The sequence below is a fragment of the Phaenicophaeus curvirostris genome, chromosome 1 (genome assembly GCF_032191515.1).
Source record: "Phaenicophaeus curvirostris isolate KB17595 chromosome 1, BPBGC_Pcur_1.0, whole genome shotgun sequence".
NCBI classification, from domain to species: domain Eukaryota; kingdom Metazoa; phylum Chordata; class Aves; order Cuculiformes; family Cuculidae; genus Phaenicophaeus; species Phaenicophaeus curvirostris.
The window spans coordinates 163,349,099-163,367,264 of record NC_091392.1 but is presented as its reverse complement, the minus strand read 5'-3'; the positions used below and the strand labels follow the sequence as shown (position 1 = coordinate 163,367,264).

At 39.4% G+C, this 18,166-nt stretch overlaps 1 protein-coding gene across 32 annotated transcripts in view; it reads left to right on the top strand.

Annotated features, from left to right (window-relative positions):
• DLG2 (discs large MAGUK scaffold protein 2) overlaps positions 1 to 15,602 on the top strand; it is a 1,047,701-nt gene extending 1,032,099 nt beyond the window's left edge. For all 32 annotated transcript variants that reach the window (XM_069879637.1, XM_069879628.1, XM_069879594.1 and 29 more), the window contains 6 exons: positions 6,296 to 6,346; positions 6,866 to 6,967; positions 8,576 to 8,748; positions 9,453 to 9,562; positions 13,218 to 13,309; positions 14,288 to 15,602. In XM_069879637.1, the coding sequence (XP_069735738.1) occupies positions 6,296 to 6,346; positions 6,866 to 6,967; positions 8,576 to 8,748; positions 9,453 to 9,562; positions 13,218 to 13,309; positions 14,288 to 14,394 (635 nt within the window). In that variant the 3' untranslated portion in view covers positions 14,395 to 15,602. The remainder of the gene's footprint in view (positions 1 to 6,295; positions 6,347 to 6,865; positions 6,968 to 8,575; positions 8,749 to 9,452; positions 9,563 to 13,217; positions 13,310 to 14,287) is intronic.
• Positions 15,603 to 18,166: the final 2,564 nt, after the last annotated feature.

Below are 18,166 nucleotides of genomic sequence, written 5' to 3'. Positions count from 1 at the left end.
CAGCATGCAGTTATTATTTCTACTCTTCTTGTTTGCACCTGGGGAGCTGGGAAAAGGGCCCAGAATGAAGTTTGGTTTTACTGCACTTGGAGCCAGCTATGTTGGAAAACTGTTCTTCAGTGTGATGGAGTGTCATTTTGAGGAGAATCTGTGTTCAAGGAGAGATGCTACAGTTCACCATGAGGACACTATGTGTGTTGGTTTGCAAACTCACCTAGCCCTCAGCCTGTGCACTGATGAAATGGGGCATAATAAGAAAAAACAAAAAAGTGAAGCTGAAAAATTCATGGGGAGCAAATGGCAAACTGCTGGAAAGCTTGAGGGCTTTGGATGGGATTGTGAACCTGTCCCAGCAACTCTTCTGTCTACTGTTTCCCAAGCAAATGATCAGGAAGAAAAAGAGGTTGCTTGAACCACTGCTTTCTGAATTGTGGGAAATCAGCAATTCGCACATTGGCCAGGGCAAAAAAAAGTGTGTGGGTAAGAAATGACTGGCCAGTGTCACATGTTTTCCTGCAGACATTCATATTTGTCCCTATAAAAACAGGCCGACTCACATCCAGATTGAAGCGTTCTGCATTTTTCCTCGTCGGTCTCTGGCAATTGCTTTAAGATGTTCCTTTAACTTTTGCTTCTCATGATGGGCATTTAGTGAAAAGTAGCAAGTGTTGAAACCTATATGACTTGATTATTCCCAGAACCATTCCAAATCTGGGGTACAACTACCCAAAGAGATATTGAAGTTTTTGGAGAGCTGTCCAGGCTGTGCCCTGGACAGTGATTAATAGAGTGTTTACAAACTGATTGGGCTTTTTCTAGGAGAGATTCTGATGTATTCATATTTATTCAGAAAATTATATTACTGAAAAATTTAAGTATCTGGCTGAAGTATTGCTCATGTCTTGGGCTTGGGGCTTAAAAATTCAACTTTTCTGCAGGAGTCAGGTACTTTTTATTTCAAAATGACAATATAATTGAAATTTCTCCTACGTGGTCTCAAGAGAAAATTCTTTCATCACTCCTTAGCTACAAGGCTGTTGCAGGCAGTAAACCTGATTTCTTCTGCCTGTGCTCTGGGTTTGTAATAAGAAAAATTGCTGGAGCCAACAGTGTGATTTTTTTTTTTTATCCCAACAAATAAACTTAAGCTCCATTAGCTTCAGGCGGAACCACAAACACATTTGACAGCAGAATCTGGCCCTTCGCAAAAAATTTAAAAGTATTCTTGAGCCAGGAGTCAGTGTTGGTCTGATCTAAAAGGGGTTGAGCAGCCATACAACTGCTACTGCATTATGTTGGCCATGCTAATATGAAGTTATATCCACATTAGTAGATTTGCATCCCTTCTCAGCAGTAAAACCAAGTTTGTAGAGCAATATATGAAGTCCTGGTCTAGTAGAAAGTTGTTCTTGTTGTGATAAGGATGCAATACAGACAACTCTGTCTTAGCACTGAATCAACTCATCAAACCTGATTGGAAGTTTATTTTGAGCTCTCTAACTTAAAATATGCTGATGTCTTTATCAAACCAAGCCTGCAAGAACATATTTTTACAGTGGACTCATCAGTTTCTATTTTACGAAACATGATTTTCATAATGGCCATGAATTTCAAGTCTGTCTACTGGATATGTGTGGAAATGCTTTTACACATAGTTCACTAAAGTTTTTTACAGCTGTCAGCAAAATTACAGACACATTACCACATCTATTTAGCCAAATTGCATAACTGGTTCTGATTGCACCAATTACCAAGAGAGGCAACGCATGCCTAAAAGTTAAAAATAAGAGAAATGTTCAAAACAAAATTTTTTACCCTCTGTCAGCAAGTAACCAAATCACTCTTGTAATGAGATTTGAAGACCCAGAGCAAAGCTAAAGGAGTCGTGATTATTATGTTAGACCACTGATTAATTAAGACACTTACATTGGCTCTTAGAGTTCCCAAGGATTAATATATTTTTCAGGCATACTCAAATTGGCACAGGTATTGTGGTCTCATTTTCAGCCCTCAGAAACTATGTTGATCTTAAACAAAAAGTGCCAAGAAACCATTTTTCAGTCATAAGTTCATTCTTCGACTATGGATGGTTTTGATGTATTGGATTTACAGCTTTTCATAACTACCAACATATGTCCAGATTCATGGGTTTACTTACATAAACTGAGATCCAGAAAACAGATTTTGTGCCAAACAGAGGTTAGGATTTTGACTCTTCAGTGTAGTTTGTGCAGATGAAATGAAACAAGAAATTAATTTTTCTAATATCTAGTGAATCCAACTCAGGCAATCCACACATTAGCCCAAAACCCAAATGGTTGGGGAGAGAAAAATGAGCCTTCTTTGATTTTAGATCGAACTGAGCAACAAAATTCAGGCAAGGGCTCAAAAATAAAATTAATTTGTCTTATACACATGTATTTCACATGTATTTCACATGTGTATTGATGGTAACCACCACAATTAGTCCAGCAATTTTAACGAACACAAAAATTCTCCTTGATTTTTCTAAAGTCTCAAATAATTTTTAGCTGTCCTCATAAGCACTCCTTTTTTAATATCCACCGCCTTAGATTCCTTCCAAATTTTTTTTCATTCACATCCCTTCAGAGAATGCCAAAATCATTGATTCCCACAGCATAAGATGCTTGATGAGGATGGGTGTTTGGTTACATGGTGTTTGCACCATAGCAGCTCTCCTATCCAGTTACTCATGCTGGGTGCAGTTATATCAGAACTGTGTAAGCTCTGGATGCTTTGACAAGACAGCACGAAATGGAGCCTTTTTATGGTTTACACAAAAAATGCCTGGTATCTGCCTATTCTACATCGTTACTTTTGAGTCTTTCACAGACTTTCTGCCACGTAACCAGAAAGGGAAAATAGACACAACCCCTTAAATCCATTTTAGGACACATGAAATGGTGTTTCAGCTCTCCAAAGAGTTGAAATTAGTAGTCCTTATGAAAGTCATCTGGCCACACAAAACCTCTCTGTCCAGCTGATTGAGGCTGTTTGAAGACCAGACTCTGTTGTTCTTCAGTTCCTGAGCACAAAAACTCACGAACAGGCAAACCGAGAACAAAGGGAAGCAGAGCCATCATGATCCTGAGAAAGTGAAAGTCCTCCAGTCATTTCGCTCATAAGGATGCTAGATTTAGGAAAGTTCCCTTTTTCTTTTTTCTCTTTTTGTATCCTTCGTCTCCTTTTGACTTTGTGTAATTTTACGGGAGAACAAAAGACCATGCCAAAAGGGCTTTTTCTTTTTTCTTTTTGTTTTGTCTGTTAAATTTCACAAAGATTTTTCCAGATCAATATAGTTAACCTGTGCCAAATAAACCATTAATGTGGGTGGTAGATGAAGCTTAGTCAAATGATTAATTAAAGCCCATATCCTGTAGAATTTCACACAGTGCCTCAAACTTCAGAGCCATCACAAGGTTATAGCCATCTTATTTTTTATTGATTGACTCTAGAGCTCCTCATTACACTCAGCATTTTACGGACTACTTCACAAAGGTGCAGTACTGACTGAGTAGAGATCATTAAAGAACATCATCTGGTACAGTTAACGTGCATATTAGCCTTTATGGACTTAGAGGATTTTATCTGGACAGTACTTGGAAGGATTTTATTCACATAGAAACTTGAGCCTCCTGAGTCCTTTTTCCAGAAAAGTAAAGTAGTGGAAATGGTGCAGGTCTCCCTCTTGCTCACACTCCATGTTGAGTCTGAAACTCAATGCTGAAGAGCCCTCACTTGGGAAGCGGTCTATATTTTAAGTCCCCGTGTATCACAGTCAGCCTCAAAGTTTCTCACTTGCTGCAGTCCTTTCTAATGATGTAAACTGCAGTTGAGTGGGCTGGAGTTCTTTCTTTGTCATCAGTCTGGCCAGAGTTTCACAAGACTTCTGTGAAATGACTAGCTTGTTCACCTCCATTGCTCATACCCTTCCAATAGCATGGATGTAACAACAGCTTCAGCATGTGGACATATCTTGGAAAGACTGGGCAAAACAGAAAGTGAAATCCATGCTGGCTTATTTGTGCTGGTTGTAATTCTGTGCCAAAGCCAAATATTAGCCCATGGAGAGAATTTTAACAATAGAGTAATTTTCCTTCAGTTGTACTTGTCACTGTCACTCCCAAAGGATTCTACTGTTTAGATGCATATGTCTGCTCTGACCTTACTGTTTAAATGCCATTATGAGACAATGGAGACAAACATGCCCTTTCTGGCTTTTTCCTTTATCCCAAAGTAGATATCTGAAACAGGTCAGATGACTCACATCTTAGAATAAATACTTGTCCATTTCTAGGCACCCACTAACTCTAAAGGATACTTAAGGGCTAGCTCAGACATAAGCACTCACGATACAGATTTCTGAAATTAACTGAAATTAATCCCCTTTTGTGGATCTGTACTCTATTGTATATAGTATTCTCAGGTATAGAATTGTATTCGTACAAACAGGCTCCAGTCCACATGTTTAGGACATGATGGCTTCATTTTCCACCCCAAGACTGACTTTCTCAGGCTGTTGAAAAGCATGGCCCTGACTTCTGGTGGCTGGAGGGCAGGCAGTGCAGGAGTATCATTTAATCTCCAGCGGACTGGGACATCCTAATTTTTATATCACCCCCAAAATTCCCAGGGAAACTTAAGGGAAAATATTACATCTGATATATGAATTCTAGTGTGGCAATAATTCTAGGCTTTTAACTTTGCAGAAAGCCAAAGTTAATCAAATGATTACAGTACCAAACACTGAGAAGAAAGTCCATTATCCACACTCCTCAAACTTTATGTTGCCTTGCCCTCAAAAGCTGTCTAATCTCTGCCTTTTATTAAAAAGGATGTTTTCTCCTTTGCTGCTTCAGCACCATTGCTAGATTGGAGTTGGTCCTGTCTGTTCTCCTTCTTTCCTAACACATCAGTACATTTTTTAATTTGGTTTTTTTGTGCATTCATCCTTAATTACAACATTCTTTTTACTTGAAAGGCTTTTTCAGACGATTCTCACAACTGCTTAGAGAATACATCACAAAAAGTATCTATCTGCATATTAGATCCATGGGGTGGTAGTCAGCTTAAGACTAAATTACAATAAGTTTTATACCTAGGTGGGAGCTAGGCATTGCATCCACTACAAATTTTGTTAATATAAGTAATGGAGCCTCAATAGCGACTCAAATAGCAGTTGGACTACAGGGTGAGGTGTAGCCCCCTCTAAATCCTACCTATATTGTCCATTATGTCTTAGTATGCACACTTCCCCTGCATGTGGACACTTTGGTTCGACAGGAACCCAACAGAGTTATATAACACAAACTCACATGCATTCAAGCAGATGAAATGGAGGCAACTCTCTATTTTATAAAGTCCTAGTAAGCTTTCTGACACTCTTTCTTCTGTAGTATCTAAGTCAGCTGCAAAATTCCATCTGTGTATCTTCTCAGAGATAAGCCCTGAACTGAGTAGAAATAAAACCAGAATTTTAACCTTTGCTAAGCCAAAGTCATATTCAGAACCTGCCAGAGCCCTTATGTGGTACCAAGTACATGACTGAGACCCAGAAAGAGAAACATGCAGGAATTATTCATGCAGTATGTTGAGGAACCATCCCTCCTCTCCTTTTGCACTCTCATACAGAAGAGAACAGTGATTCATCAGGGCTGTACACCTGCACATGGTCCATATAGCACTGCTTTTTTCTTATGGCAAATTTCTTTGCTTTTGAATGTCACCATGAGGAAAGAGCACTGTCTAGGAGTGGAGGGAGGGCAATTGTGCTGTGAGCTTCCAGTTTGGAGAAAGGATAAGGGTCAGCCAACAGCTCATAGTTATACCTTAGTCTGTGAATAAAATAGAGTATAGAGGTTCTACACAAAAGGATGATCAACAAAAATAAATGCATTCTGAGAATAAAAATCATTGAGTTTAGGTAGCACATGGATTTGCCTTGCAGCAGCGTGACAGGGCCTTAATTATCAGACAAGCAAAGGAATTGCATCTCGAATTTCTGCACTATCCTTGTAAACAGCCTTGCTATCAAATTAATAAATGCAGCCTTATTGCCTATCATTGAAAAAGCCCGATTTTAGCAAAGAGGAGAGAAGGAAAAAAGCGTTCTCTGCACTTTGAAGTTTTGAGGCACTTTGGAATGGTTCAGGTGAGAGCATCACCAGAGAGAAGTGTTGAACCCAGTTTGTCTCTATGTGAAGCCCTTTATCAAGCTTTAGTATTTGATATGGTGCTTGTCATCTTCAATATCTTCTCTTTCTTCTCTCATCAGGAGGCCAAGAAGACTGCATCCTTTCTTATGAACCTGTCACAAGACAGGAAAGTAAGTTTTGCTTTTCTGTCACTTTTCCTTATATTATTCATTTCACATTCTGGGGGCCAGCCCCAGATTCCCTGTAGCTCCTTTTTCTTGGCCACTTGGTCTATCGCCTACAAAAGAAATTATGTAATGGATTCCCTTCTAGACAGTGCTACCTAACGTTCTCAGGACTCTCCCCAGTAGCTTCTCACAGCCTTTACTAATAAAAACATATATCAGTCTACCAAATATTTATAAGAGTCCATCTGCAAGCATTTGGGAGTGACTTTGTTGAGCTATAGCAAATATAAATACTTACACATTCGTTTGACTATACATACGTGCACCATCACAGGGCTCTGCAAAATGAGTGGTACCTATTCCATTTCCCTTATCCATGTCAATGAATAAATATTCATCACTGAAATATATGCTGAAGTCTTCACACATAAATGTGACAACTGTGGTTAGTGCATCTTTGGCAAGATTTACTGTTATTACCAGTAAGATCATCAAAATGTGCCTTTGTTTTTTGTTGTTCAGTTAATTACACCAGGCCGGTTATTATTCTGGGTCCTATGAAAGATCGCATCAATGATGATTTGATATCTGAATTCCCTGATAAGTTTGGGTCATGTGTACCACGTAAGTACGATTTTACTCCTTCTTCTGCAACAAACTTTTATCTGTTGGTGCCACACATTAAGCAAATTGCTGTGAAAGCAGCATCCGTGAACTATGTGTAGCTGAGTTTCTCAAAAGCCATTTTTCCATTGGACAAAACAGTGGAAAGGAACAAAGAAAAAATGGATTGTGAAGGCCTGAAAGAATTTCTCAAAAGAATTGTCTCAAAAGCTGTAGCATATATTTAAACAAGGAGCCTTCAAGCCACTAACTTATTTAATTCATCAATTAATGTGCCAACAACTTGCACTCACAGCCCAGAAGGCCAATCATATCCTAGGCTACATCAAAAGAAGCATGACAGCAGGTCAAGACAGGTGATTCTATCATTCTACTCAACTCTCATGAGAACTCACCTGGAGCCCTGTGACCATCTTTGGGGAGCTCAGCACAGGAAGGACATGGAGCTATTGGAGCAGGTCCACAGGAGGGCCACAAAGATGATCCAAGACCTGGAGCACCTCATTTAAGAGGGCAGACTGAGAGTGTTGGGATTGTTCAGCCCGGAGAAGGGAAGACTCCAGGAAGGCGTTATATCAGCCTTCCAGTACTTAAAGGAGGCCTACAGGAAGGCTGAGCAAAGGGTTCTTTATTAGGGAGCGTAGTGATAGGACATGGGATGGTGGTTTTAAAATAAGGGAGGGTAGATTTAGGCTGGATATAAGGAAGAATTTATTTTATAATGAGGGTGGTGAAACACTGGCACAGGTTGCCCATGGAGGTAGTGGAGGCTCCATCCCTGGAAACATTCAAGGTCAGGTTGGATGGAGCTCTGGGCAACCTGATAGAGTTAAAGATGTGCCAGTTCCAGCAGGGGCAGGGGGGAGGGTGAACTAGATGACCTGCAAAGGTCCCTTCCAAATCAAAGCATTCTATGATTTTATTTTAATTTGTGCTTAATTAAATATGATAAAAGTTTTTAATACTGGTAAAATGTTCCAAATCAGTTACAGTGGATCCATTAATAAAAATACACAGTGATCTGTGATTTGTGATAGATCTAGACTGCTTAATCTGAAAGTAATTTTGGACACTGAATTAAGCAGAGTGTTTATATTTGCACCATTAGAGATTGTTGAGTGTTTATTTCAGGCTTTAATTACAGTCTTACTTCATTTTAAACCATTGTCTCTTCAAAAACATCAGATTGAAATTTCTAGAGATGAGATCAGCATCAGGCTTATAATTAAGGCTATATTAAATTCATGAAATTGTTCTTCATTTTATCACTGTAATAAAATTAGATTTATAATCTAGAATTCATGTTATATGTGAGGTTTGTGTGTGATCCAGCTGAAAAAATGTGGGATTCTGGTAAATTCCAACTTTATATTAGCCTGTAAGTGTCGATTGGAGGTAAACATCAGAAGGTATTACAATAAAAAGACAGCTTTTTTTGTTGTAAATCCATTGAAAACATTATATAGTAGCTAAATATCTGCTCCCACACGTGGAGCATTTCCACTTAGAGTAGACCCAGCATTGTCCTCAGAGAAACCTTAACTGCTGCATTTTTTGTATGAAATGTTTTTATAGAGTATTTGATCACCTTTCTTTTGTTTCATGCAGATACCACCCGGCCAAAGCGTGACTATGAAGTGGATGGGAGAGATTATCATTTTGTCATTTCAAGAGAACAAATGGAAAAAGATATCCAAGAGCACAAATTTATAGAAGCTGGACAGTACAATGATAATTTATATGGAACTAGCGTCCAGTCTGTGAGATTTGTGGCAGAAAGGGTAGGTTGATGCTAGTTTTATTGCCCATACAACATAATCTGTTTCGTTTCCACGTTGTATCTCAGACATGACTCTTCAGCCAAAAATAAAAAAAAAAAACTACAAAATGAAATCCTAATATTTATAAGTTTTAGAATGAAGTCAAAAGTGGAGTCTGTGACTTTGAATTCTTGGCACTTTCTTTATCTCAATGTACTGCCATGGATTTGGAGATGTAACACAGAGCCTCAGGTACAACCTAAAACAACCTTCCCTCTTACCTCTATAAGACAGGTAAATAAACTTATCTCACTTTCACAGAGGCAGAAGAACTAAAGACAGAGAGATTAAATAACTTGCTTCAGGTGACACAGGGAGTCTTTGACACAAACAAGAGCTGAATTAACCAGTAAGAATACAGACATTCTATTACATTTAATGAACTGATTTTCCTCATTTCCGAAGAAAATCCCTTCCTCCACACAAAGTTCATCCCAGTAAAAATAAAAACCAAGTTTGTTCCCATGTCTCCAGTGTAGATTTTGTATTAGCACCAAAGCAAAGGAAAGAGCACAGAGAAGAGCGTGTGCCCTAGTGTATCCCTTCCTCGGTGTGCCAGTAATGGCCCCATTCCAGAGCACAGCATCAACGAATTGATTTCAATCTTTTGGCTGATCTACAGCAAATGCTGCAAAAATAAACACAACCTCATCTGTTTCCAACAGGGCAAGCACTGTATACTTGATGTGTCAGGAAATGCTATCAAACGACTACAAGTTGCACAACTCTATCCCATCGCTATCTTCATTAAGCCTAAATCATGGGAGCCTCTGATGTAAGTATAAACTTGTTCAAGGATTTTATTTTCAGGGTACATCCTGAAGTGGAACACCACAGATCCTGAGTTTACATTTTGCCTGTCCTCTACAAATCGCTAATAATGAGACAAAGTGGGAACAGTGAAGACTTCCTTTTCCTGCCTGCCATCCACTGTAGCATGGCTTCTCTGCTTGTTCCGACCTATGCCTTGTTCACCAAGGACTCATGCAGTGTGGCTTGTCCCATCCAGCCTTGGGCACTCTTGGGGTGCAGAGCCTGGTCACAGAGGATAAGTCTCTGGCAGATTTGCAGGGTGTGCCTCTTCATCAGCCCTTCATCTACCACAAGGTCTGTAAGAGGATAGGCAAGGACCCATGGGACTGGAAAGGGGCAAAGTTAACACTTAAAGCAGGAAAGAGAAGGCAACGACTCCATGCTGTCACCAGGCAACCTAATTTCAATACTCAGGAAAACACCGGGATCCAGGGAACAGTTAAACAACTCAAGTACAATAGCTGAGAGAATAAAAAGGTTATAAGGCAGTCAATGTATGTCCATCAAGGGCAAATCAAATCAGTCTTACTCCCTTCCTTCTTTGATGAGATGGATATCAATAATTGTATTCCATCCTGATTTTTATTCTAGCTCCATGGCACACTCCCAGTAGCAGCTTAGGGAAATATGAGGGGACTAGAAAGCATGTGCAGAACCATTTTCTGTCATTGAAAATGGCACTTTTAAACTGGGAAGGCAACAGAAATCCTACAAGTATATTTCCTGAGCTGTGTCCATGTTTGGTAGTACTTATTATTTTGATGAAATTGGGCAATACTTTCATAAAGGTTGTGAATAACTCAAGGCTGAGGGAGGTGGAAAGCACTTTGAAGGATAAGATTGTAATTCAATGTAAAATCAGTAAGATGAAATTCAGCATTGACAAAGGAAAGAAAATTAAATGTACAAGTACAAACAGGGAATAATTAAGCTACAGCACTGCGGAAAAGCATCTGGCAGTTGGGATGCGTCACATAGGAATATGAATGGATGGATAATGCAGTTGCAAAAAAGGAAACTGCCACTGTGGGCTGCATTAACATTAGTGTTGTGTAAGGACACAACAGACAAAAATGTTTGTTTTACTGGTTATGGATGAGGCCTCATCTGGAGCACTGGCCTGGTTCTGGGTACCATACTGGAAGTGGAGAAGTAATGGGGGTTACCTAGTGTCAAGAAGAGAAGGCTGAGGAGGCAATAAGGTAGTGATCTTCCTGCTGGTTAAAATTTAGAATAAAACATATTTTGATCAATTGTTTTCCCTGGTAATGCAATAGTTATCAGCTTAATTCGCTCTGATAGGGATGAAATTTTGAATTCTGTGCCTTCCCTTCACCAAATACCAAGCAATGGCATAGGTACCTGTTACACAGCTGAAATGTAGGCATTGTCCCTCCTGTAAGAGACATGTCTGGTTATGGTAACACTGCACCTACAATCGAGCTAGAGAATGTAAGCATGACCTATCCCATGACCAAATGTGTATCCTGCCTGGCCCTGGCTTTTGGTTGGGAGGTTGTTACATGTCCAGTGTCATTAGAGGGAATGATACACAGTATGTGGAACTTGCACCACAGCCCCACCATGACCTAAGCCATCCTGGGTTGCATGATTCCTTGGCATTTCTTCCAGCCCTACAATTCAGTTATATTCTGATTATCTTGCACATATACATCTAGCTTTAAGATGAAGAAGGGGAGATTTAGATTAGATAGTAGGAAGGAATGTTTTACTGTGAGGGTGGGGAGGCATGGGAATAGATTGCCCAGAGAACTCATAGAAGCCGCATCCCTGAAGGTGTTCAAGGCTAGGTTGGATAGGCTTTAAGCAACCTGATCTAGTGGAAGGTGTCCCTGCCCATGGCAAAGGGGTTGGAATTGGATGATCTTTAAGGTCTCTTTCCAATCTAAATCATACTATCGTTCTGTAGAAGGTGAAGGGTAGTCTGATAGCCTACAATCTACATTGATTGCTTTAGGATAGATCTTAACCTTCAGTTTTCCCATCCATCAAATATTTCCATTGTTTATTTAACATTTAACATTTATTTGACATTGCATACGGAGTGATAAAAAAAAAAGACCAAATGAATACCAAAGACCAAATCTACAATGTGAAAATGTAAAGCAAATTTCTACTTATTCTTTTAAATTCTTGTTTATATTTTCAGTTGTGTTTTCTCCTCTGATGTTCAAAGATCTTGAGGAACAAATTTACCAGAAATGGATCTGAAAGGAGGAGGATGTTGTTAGCACTAGAATATTGGCTAGGTAACCTTAAGATGAGATCAAATGTTAATTTTGCTAAAGAATTTGCAATGCTATGTTGTAGACGGTTTTGGTTCAATCATCTAAAGAGATGTTCAAATAGGCATAGCTACTTAGAAGCCCACCTGAACTCAGTTAAATAGCAATCTTTCCAACAAATAGAACTAGTAGTATTACAAATTCAGCAGTGTGACACAGATTGTCATATACTAAATCTATTTATTTAATATGCAAATAACTGACATAAATTTTCAAAGAAAAGTTTCTTATCCTTCACTTCATAAACTTGCTTTCAGCATTGTCTTGGTACTTTCAGAGATATATTTCATGGAATCACAGAGTCCTTAAGGTTGGAAAAGACCTCTAAGATCATCCACTCCAACCTTCAGCCCAATATCACCGTGCCTACTAAACCATGTCCCACAGTGCCATGGCTGCACATGTTTTTGAACACCTCCAGGGATGGGGACTCCACCAGTGCTCTGGGCAGCCTCTTCCAGTGCTTCACCACTCATTCAGTGAAGACATTTTTCCTGATATGCAATCTAAGCTTCCAAATTTCTAAGTGGTGTTCCAGCTGTATGTTTAAGTCTTCAGTAATTTCTAGAAATATCTTTTTACACCCTGGACTACAGGATATTTTTTCAGAAGCCGAATAGGGGTTAGCTGTAGCAAGTTCATACTGTTGTGCCTTCATAGATCATTTTTTTATGCACCATTATGCATATAATTTCCTATATGCATCATCCATGTTGCACTGTATACATTCCATTACACTATAATCATATGAATCAGTACAAGACATTAAATGAGATTTATGTAGAACACAAGATGTTTCCTTCTCTTGCCTTCCTAGTTGCCTCAGAAAATTTCCATAATGTGTTAAGAAAAATGAGTCCATGCCATGGAAAATGCTAGAACAGGAATATTCTATTTGTTATTGCTGAGCATTCATGGGCAAGACAACTCATTTCTCAAAGTTATTAAAATCTCTCTCAAAAGAAAAATGCTTCACCAAATAACAAAACATTGGCAAGAAGAGAATACTGTTGACACTGTCCATGTTTTTATGCCTGTCGGTACATTTTAGAATCCACAATACATACTATGAACCTCAATACTGAATTAGAAAGGACTGGAACTGGGAACACAAATAAGTACTTCATCCTAAATCTTCCTCAGTTTGAATTCCCATGGTTATATGAAACTTATGCCCATGCCTAAACCAAGAAATGCCCCTGGAAGACACGCTTGGCTGGGGCTTCCCTAGAGGGGGAAGTTAGATATATTTTGCAGAAAGATATTCTAGTATAAATCTAAACTTCTTGATTACTTCCTGTATGATTCTAGGGAAATGAATAAACGTCTTACAGAGGAGCAAGCGAAGAAAACCTATGATCGAGCAATTAAATTAGAACAAGAATTTGGAGAATATTTTACAGGTATGTTTTTATTAAAAACAATGTTGTTTCCCAAAGTATAGTCCTCTATTGCAAAGCAACTGGATCAGCTCTGTCTCTGGCCTAGAGTGCATATCAGAATAGTGTGCCCACAGCAAGGAGTTCTAGCTTGAGACTGTTCTTTCCCTAAAATTCAAGGGCAGCTGAGGTGTTCAGATCCTCAAAAGCTTGATGCCCTAAAGGAATGACTTTGCATGAATTTGATTCTCTCCCTGACCCCAAGCTGCTTTTAATGAAGTCAGTAAAAATGTTGCATCATTGCATTTGTACAGATCACAGAATTCCTCACTAGCTCAAGGCAAGAACTCAAGCTATGAATCATGGGAGGGAAATAGAAAGGCATCATCTTCCTGATCTGGCAAAGAGCAATTTTAAGACCTTCTCTGGACACCAGCATTTCCTTTGGACAGGTTTAGGCAGTTCCCTAGTCAAGGATAATACTCAGAATTTCCTGCTTATCCCTCCAATCGCTGACAGTGGAGCAGGGAGGAGGCAAGGAATTTAAGAGTATAGACACTGCGCATTGTGCCAGTTTGGGCTTGATTCAGTTAACTTTTGCAGCCAAGAGAGAGTTTATTATAACTAGGTCAGGAAAAGAATAGGCTGTGAATCTGCTGCTGTTCATTGCTGAAGTAGCTTCTAAATCAAATGAAACATAAAGCTTGGCTTGCAACAGTGGGAATCTACCATGCTGCCCTCCCATGGGAAGGAGGTATTAGTCTTCTAAACTAACTTGGCTCAGTTATCTCACCACAAGCAGTGGAATGGGTTTCTATTTTGGGAAGGTGCCATTGTTTCAAACTTAATTGCCACGTGCTGAGTGTCTAACCTTTCCATAATCAACATCACAATGTTCTAGTATTCCTTCTCATCATCTATGAGTACACTGAAGATCTGTTGAAACTAGATGCTGTGGAATACATCAATTAAATTAAATATTCATATGTTTTCTTACTGCAGCTATTGTCCAAGGAGATAGCTTAGAAGATATATATAATCAATGCAAACTTGTAATTGAAGAACAATCTGGGCCTTTCATCTGGATTCCTTCAAAGGAAAAATTATAAATTAGCCACTGCACCTCTGATTACAACAGGAGAATATTTAGAAGACAACTATAATATACTATTTGGAGGCTTTCCTGTTTTTGTTGCATTTATGTTCTTTGCAGTCAATGTGAATTTTGATGAATGTACAACACAAAGTGTTTGAAGCCATGAAGGACACTGATGGGTCAAAGGGTAAGAACAAAAAGACTTCTACCGTATAAAGCAAATCTGTTGTGTGCTTAGAGCACCAGTTGTAGGTATAAACTTTTGACATGGAGACCCTCTGTCGAGAGGAGCTAGCCACCTCCTGTGCCCACGCGGACATTTTGATCACTTTCAGTGGCTCAGCTCAGTGTGTTGATTGCTCTAAAGAGAAGTTCCCAGCTCTTGAACCTCATATAGAGCTTGATCCTGCAAGGCGCTCTGCATTTGACCCCAATTCCTACACATGAGAAGCCTGTTGACTTGGAGTCACTTGTGATCCTTCCCTGTGCCGTTCAGTCCCATCAGTTCCACTAGACTATTCATGTTCTCAAAGCTAAGCACAGGCTTAAGCGTTTTGCTAGATCAGGGCCACATGCACCTTGCAAAATCAAGCTCAGAGTACTTGGTCCACTTCCTACTGAAGTCATCAGTAGGATGCTCTTTGACTTGACTGGGAGGTGGGGCCTATTCTAAGCTTGTCATTGCACATTTGTAGTTGGTACACCTCGACTTTGGTAACTATGCACATCTTTTGATTTCTGAAACCAAGTCAAGCATTTCTTTTTCCCCCTTTGGAAACACGATTGCATCAGGAACTAATAACAAAACAGTTTATTTTAATGGAGTTTGGGAGTGGGAGAGGATGGAAGCATTTCACATCACACATACGTGCACACAGACACGTTCCCATGCAGATATACACATCCATGAGGATTCACAGCACCTACGTTGACAAGGAGGGATACAACTGGGAAAAGCTTTAAAATTTTTGATTGTCTATTTTATCATTTATATTGATAGAAGGCATTTAAAGATGGAATAATTTATAAAAATAAAAATATATTGATGTATAGAAACTAATTTCTATAGGTAAAAATGTTTTTGTGAGATATTTTGTAAAGATTAATTAACTGAAAGATTAAATATTTACACCCTTGTGTGACTGTAAAATGTAAAGAGGACCATCAAGCTGCATTATCCCTTTTCTGTAACCGATTCTGTATTATTAATGACAAGCAAGATCATTCCTTAAACTGTAGTTGTCAGCTTATTTTTCTCTCAATTTAGTCCTCTCCCTTGCCTCTATTTAATCACAATGAACTCCTGTGGAAAGAACTCTTGAACTGATTGCCCCATAGGACCTTTTCTGAACACAGAGGCATAATGCATTTTTAAATTGAAATGCATGGGTTTTTTCAGAAGCAAAATGTCAGTGCTTGAATGCCGTTAATAATTTCTCTCTTGGAAGGAGTCACACTTCACCCCCAAGTGTTTTATGATTATTCCTGTTTCTTTAAAGGAAATACCAAAAGCATTTGATCTTTCCACTCTTTCTAGGCAAGCAGGTCACCAACTAAGTTGTATCTTCGTTCATTTCACAGTCAACAAGGGTCTTAAAAGCAAAAACTGAGGCAATGGACATTTGTGAGGGATTTGGGGAAAGTCTGTGGAATTGCAGTTCAGGTGCATGGAAGAGGACAGAGAGGTGTTTTTTTCTTGTTTCACGTTGCCCTTCCTTTGTATACTGATGCCATTCTTCACTCTAACACACAAGGGGACAACTGCAAGAGATATTGTGATGATAAACTGAACTGCCTTTGCTGCTGCTGGACCAAGTTTTCTATAAACCCACACCCTCCTGCCTGCTGCGCCGCAGGAGTCTGCTGCTTATTAACTGGTGGCTACAGCAACCCTAAGGCTTAAAGATGTTTCAAGGGCAAATGCTAAATAGACTCCTCAGTTACTTGCCTACTTGAAGCTTACATTTCTGCACCCTGTCAAGCTGACAGGTACGTCCAGCCAACCTCTGCAGAGAGTGAGACTTGCTGGATGTTTGCAATAGAGCCACCAGGAGTGACAGGGTTAAAAATATGGGCATTGTAGCGGTCCTGAGGTGGCCTCTCACTTACTGCCCTACTATGGTAACTTTGAGAAGTTCATACTTCTTCAACTACTATTTTTCTTGCCTGGCCAGCGCAGATTTATAAACAAGGGTTTCAGTTAAGTCTCCGAAAGAGCTTTATAACCAGAAGGGCTACAAACACTATTTTTTACTAACTATAAATGAATGAAAGCTTAGATTTTGGGTAATTCTGCAGAAATCCACAGAGTGACCCCAGATCTTTGGAAGCCATGGATTTTTCCATGCTGGCAAAGTACTATTGCCCCAGGTTGGGAAATAGCCCACCAGACCTGAAAAAAAAACCTGAATATCCTAAACAGGAACTTCATTCTAATTTTCAGCTCTGTTTTCAAGCAATCGATCACATCTGCTTCTTTGTTTCTTAGTTCAGCATGCAGCCTTTTATGGTACTATTCTACTAGTAAGTGTTTTGCTTTGTCATGTGCTGTGCTTTACGGTGAACAGTAACACTATGGCTGAGTACAATCAATTTTTCCATCAGTCTTTGGTTACTGTAGTAACATTATTTATTTTTCCCTGTCTGTTGTTTGTGCTTCCAGTTTAGAGTTGCCATTGCACTTCTTTTTTTTTTTTTAAATAAAACATATATTTAAAAAACAAATTGCCAAGAGAAGCAGTAAGAGGTCTTATTTCCCTTAGGACTTGTGCTCTCATTTGTTTTGTGCGTTGACATTTTGCGTTTCATGTTTCAGCATCCTCAGAGCTGCAGTTCATTATTGCACTGCAGCTGTTCAGATCATACTGGGTGGTAGTGGGAGGAGGAAGAGAAACATAATATTCACGCAAAATTACATCTGGTGCAAGAAGTCCAAACTCACAACCCACAACAATTGGCACCTGAGACCATAGTGGTGCTAACACAGCTTAGCGTAATCAGATTCCTTTTCTGTCCATGTAAAAGGCTTGCAAGCATCTAAACATGAGACAAATGCAAATGCTGGACCCTTTAGGAAAAGTGCCAGATCACACCCCTGGTGCTATTTCTCATGTTCTGGCACAGTGTGTAGCACCATAGGGTCTAAGCAGAACCAAAAGTATCACAGCTTTTCATCCACCCATGAATGATCACAACTACATCTTGCTAGCTTTGTGCAGATGTGCAATATTACAACTTATTTATTTCTCCTTGCCACAAAGCAAATGTTGTGCACTGGCTCATTGAGAGCTTGCTAACAGGGCTCAGTGAAATGCACTCTTTACTGGTCTTACAGTCTGACTATCAACCAGTGAAAGAGTCTCTTTCTCGCTTAATTCCACCTTCCTACAGAGGTACCCTGTCCATGCTAGCGCTTCATAATTTCTTTGGTAGTAAAGGCTGTTTCTTAGATAAATATTCTGTGATGTAATTGTGTTTGTAGCTAGCATGGTTTGATGCTCCGGTGTGGATAGGGTCCTAGGAAACACCCTGTGAAAGTCAAGGATAAGAAATCTCTCCTTTGCACTGAAGTTACAAATCCTCATCCTGGAGAGCAGCATTGAACCTGAGCTAATAACCACTATGAGCCAGCAACAGTGTCCTAGCTATATAGCATTCACCTACCTATTTACGTTAATTTTCTCTGGAGAAATTGTTGGTGTTACACCTTCACTGTTATTTGCTCATCAGCACTCAGTCAAAATCTGGTTTTGCTTTAGTTTTCTTAGTTATTTTTTTTACCAAGT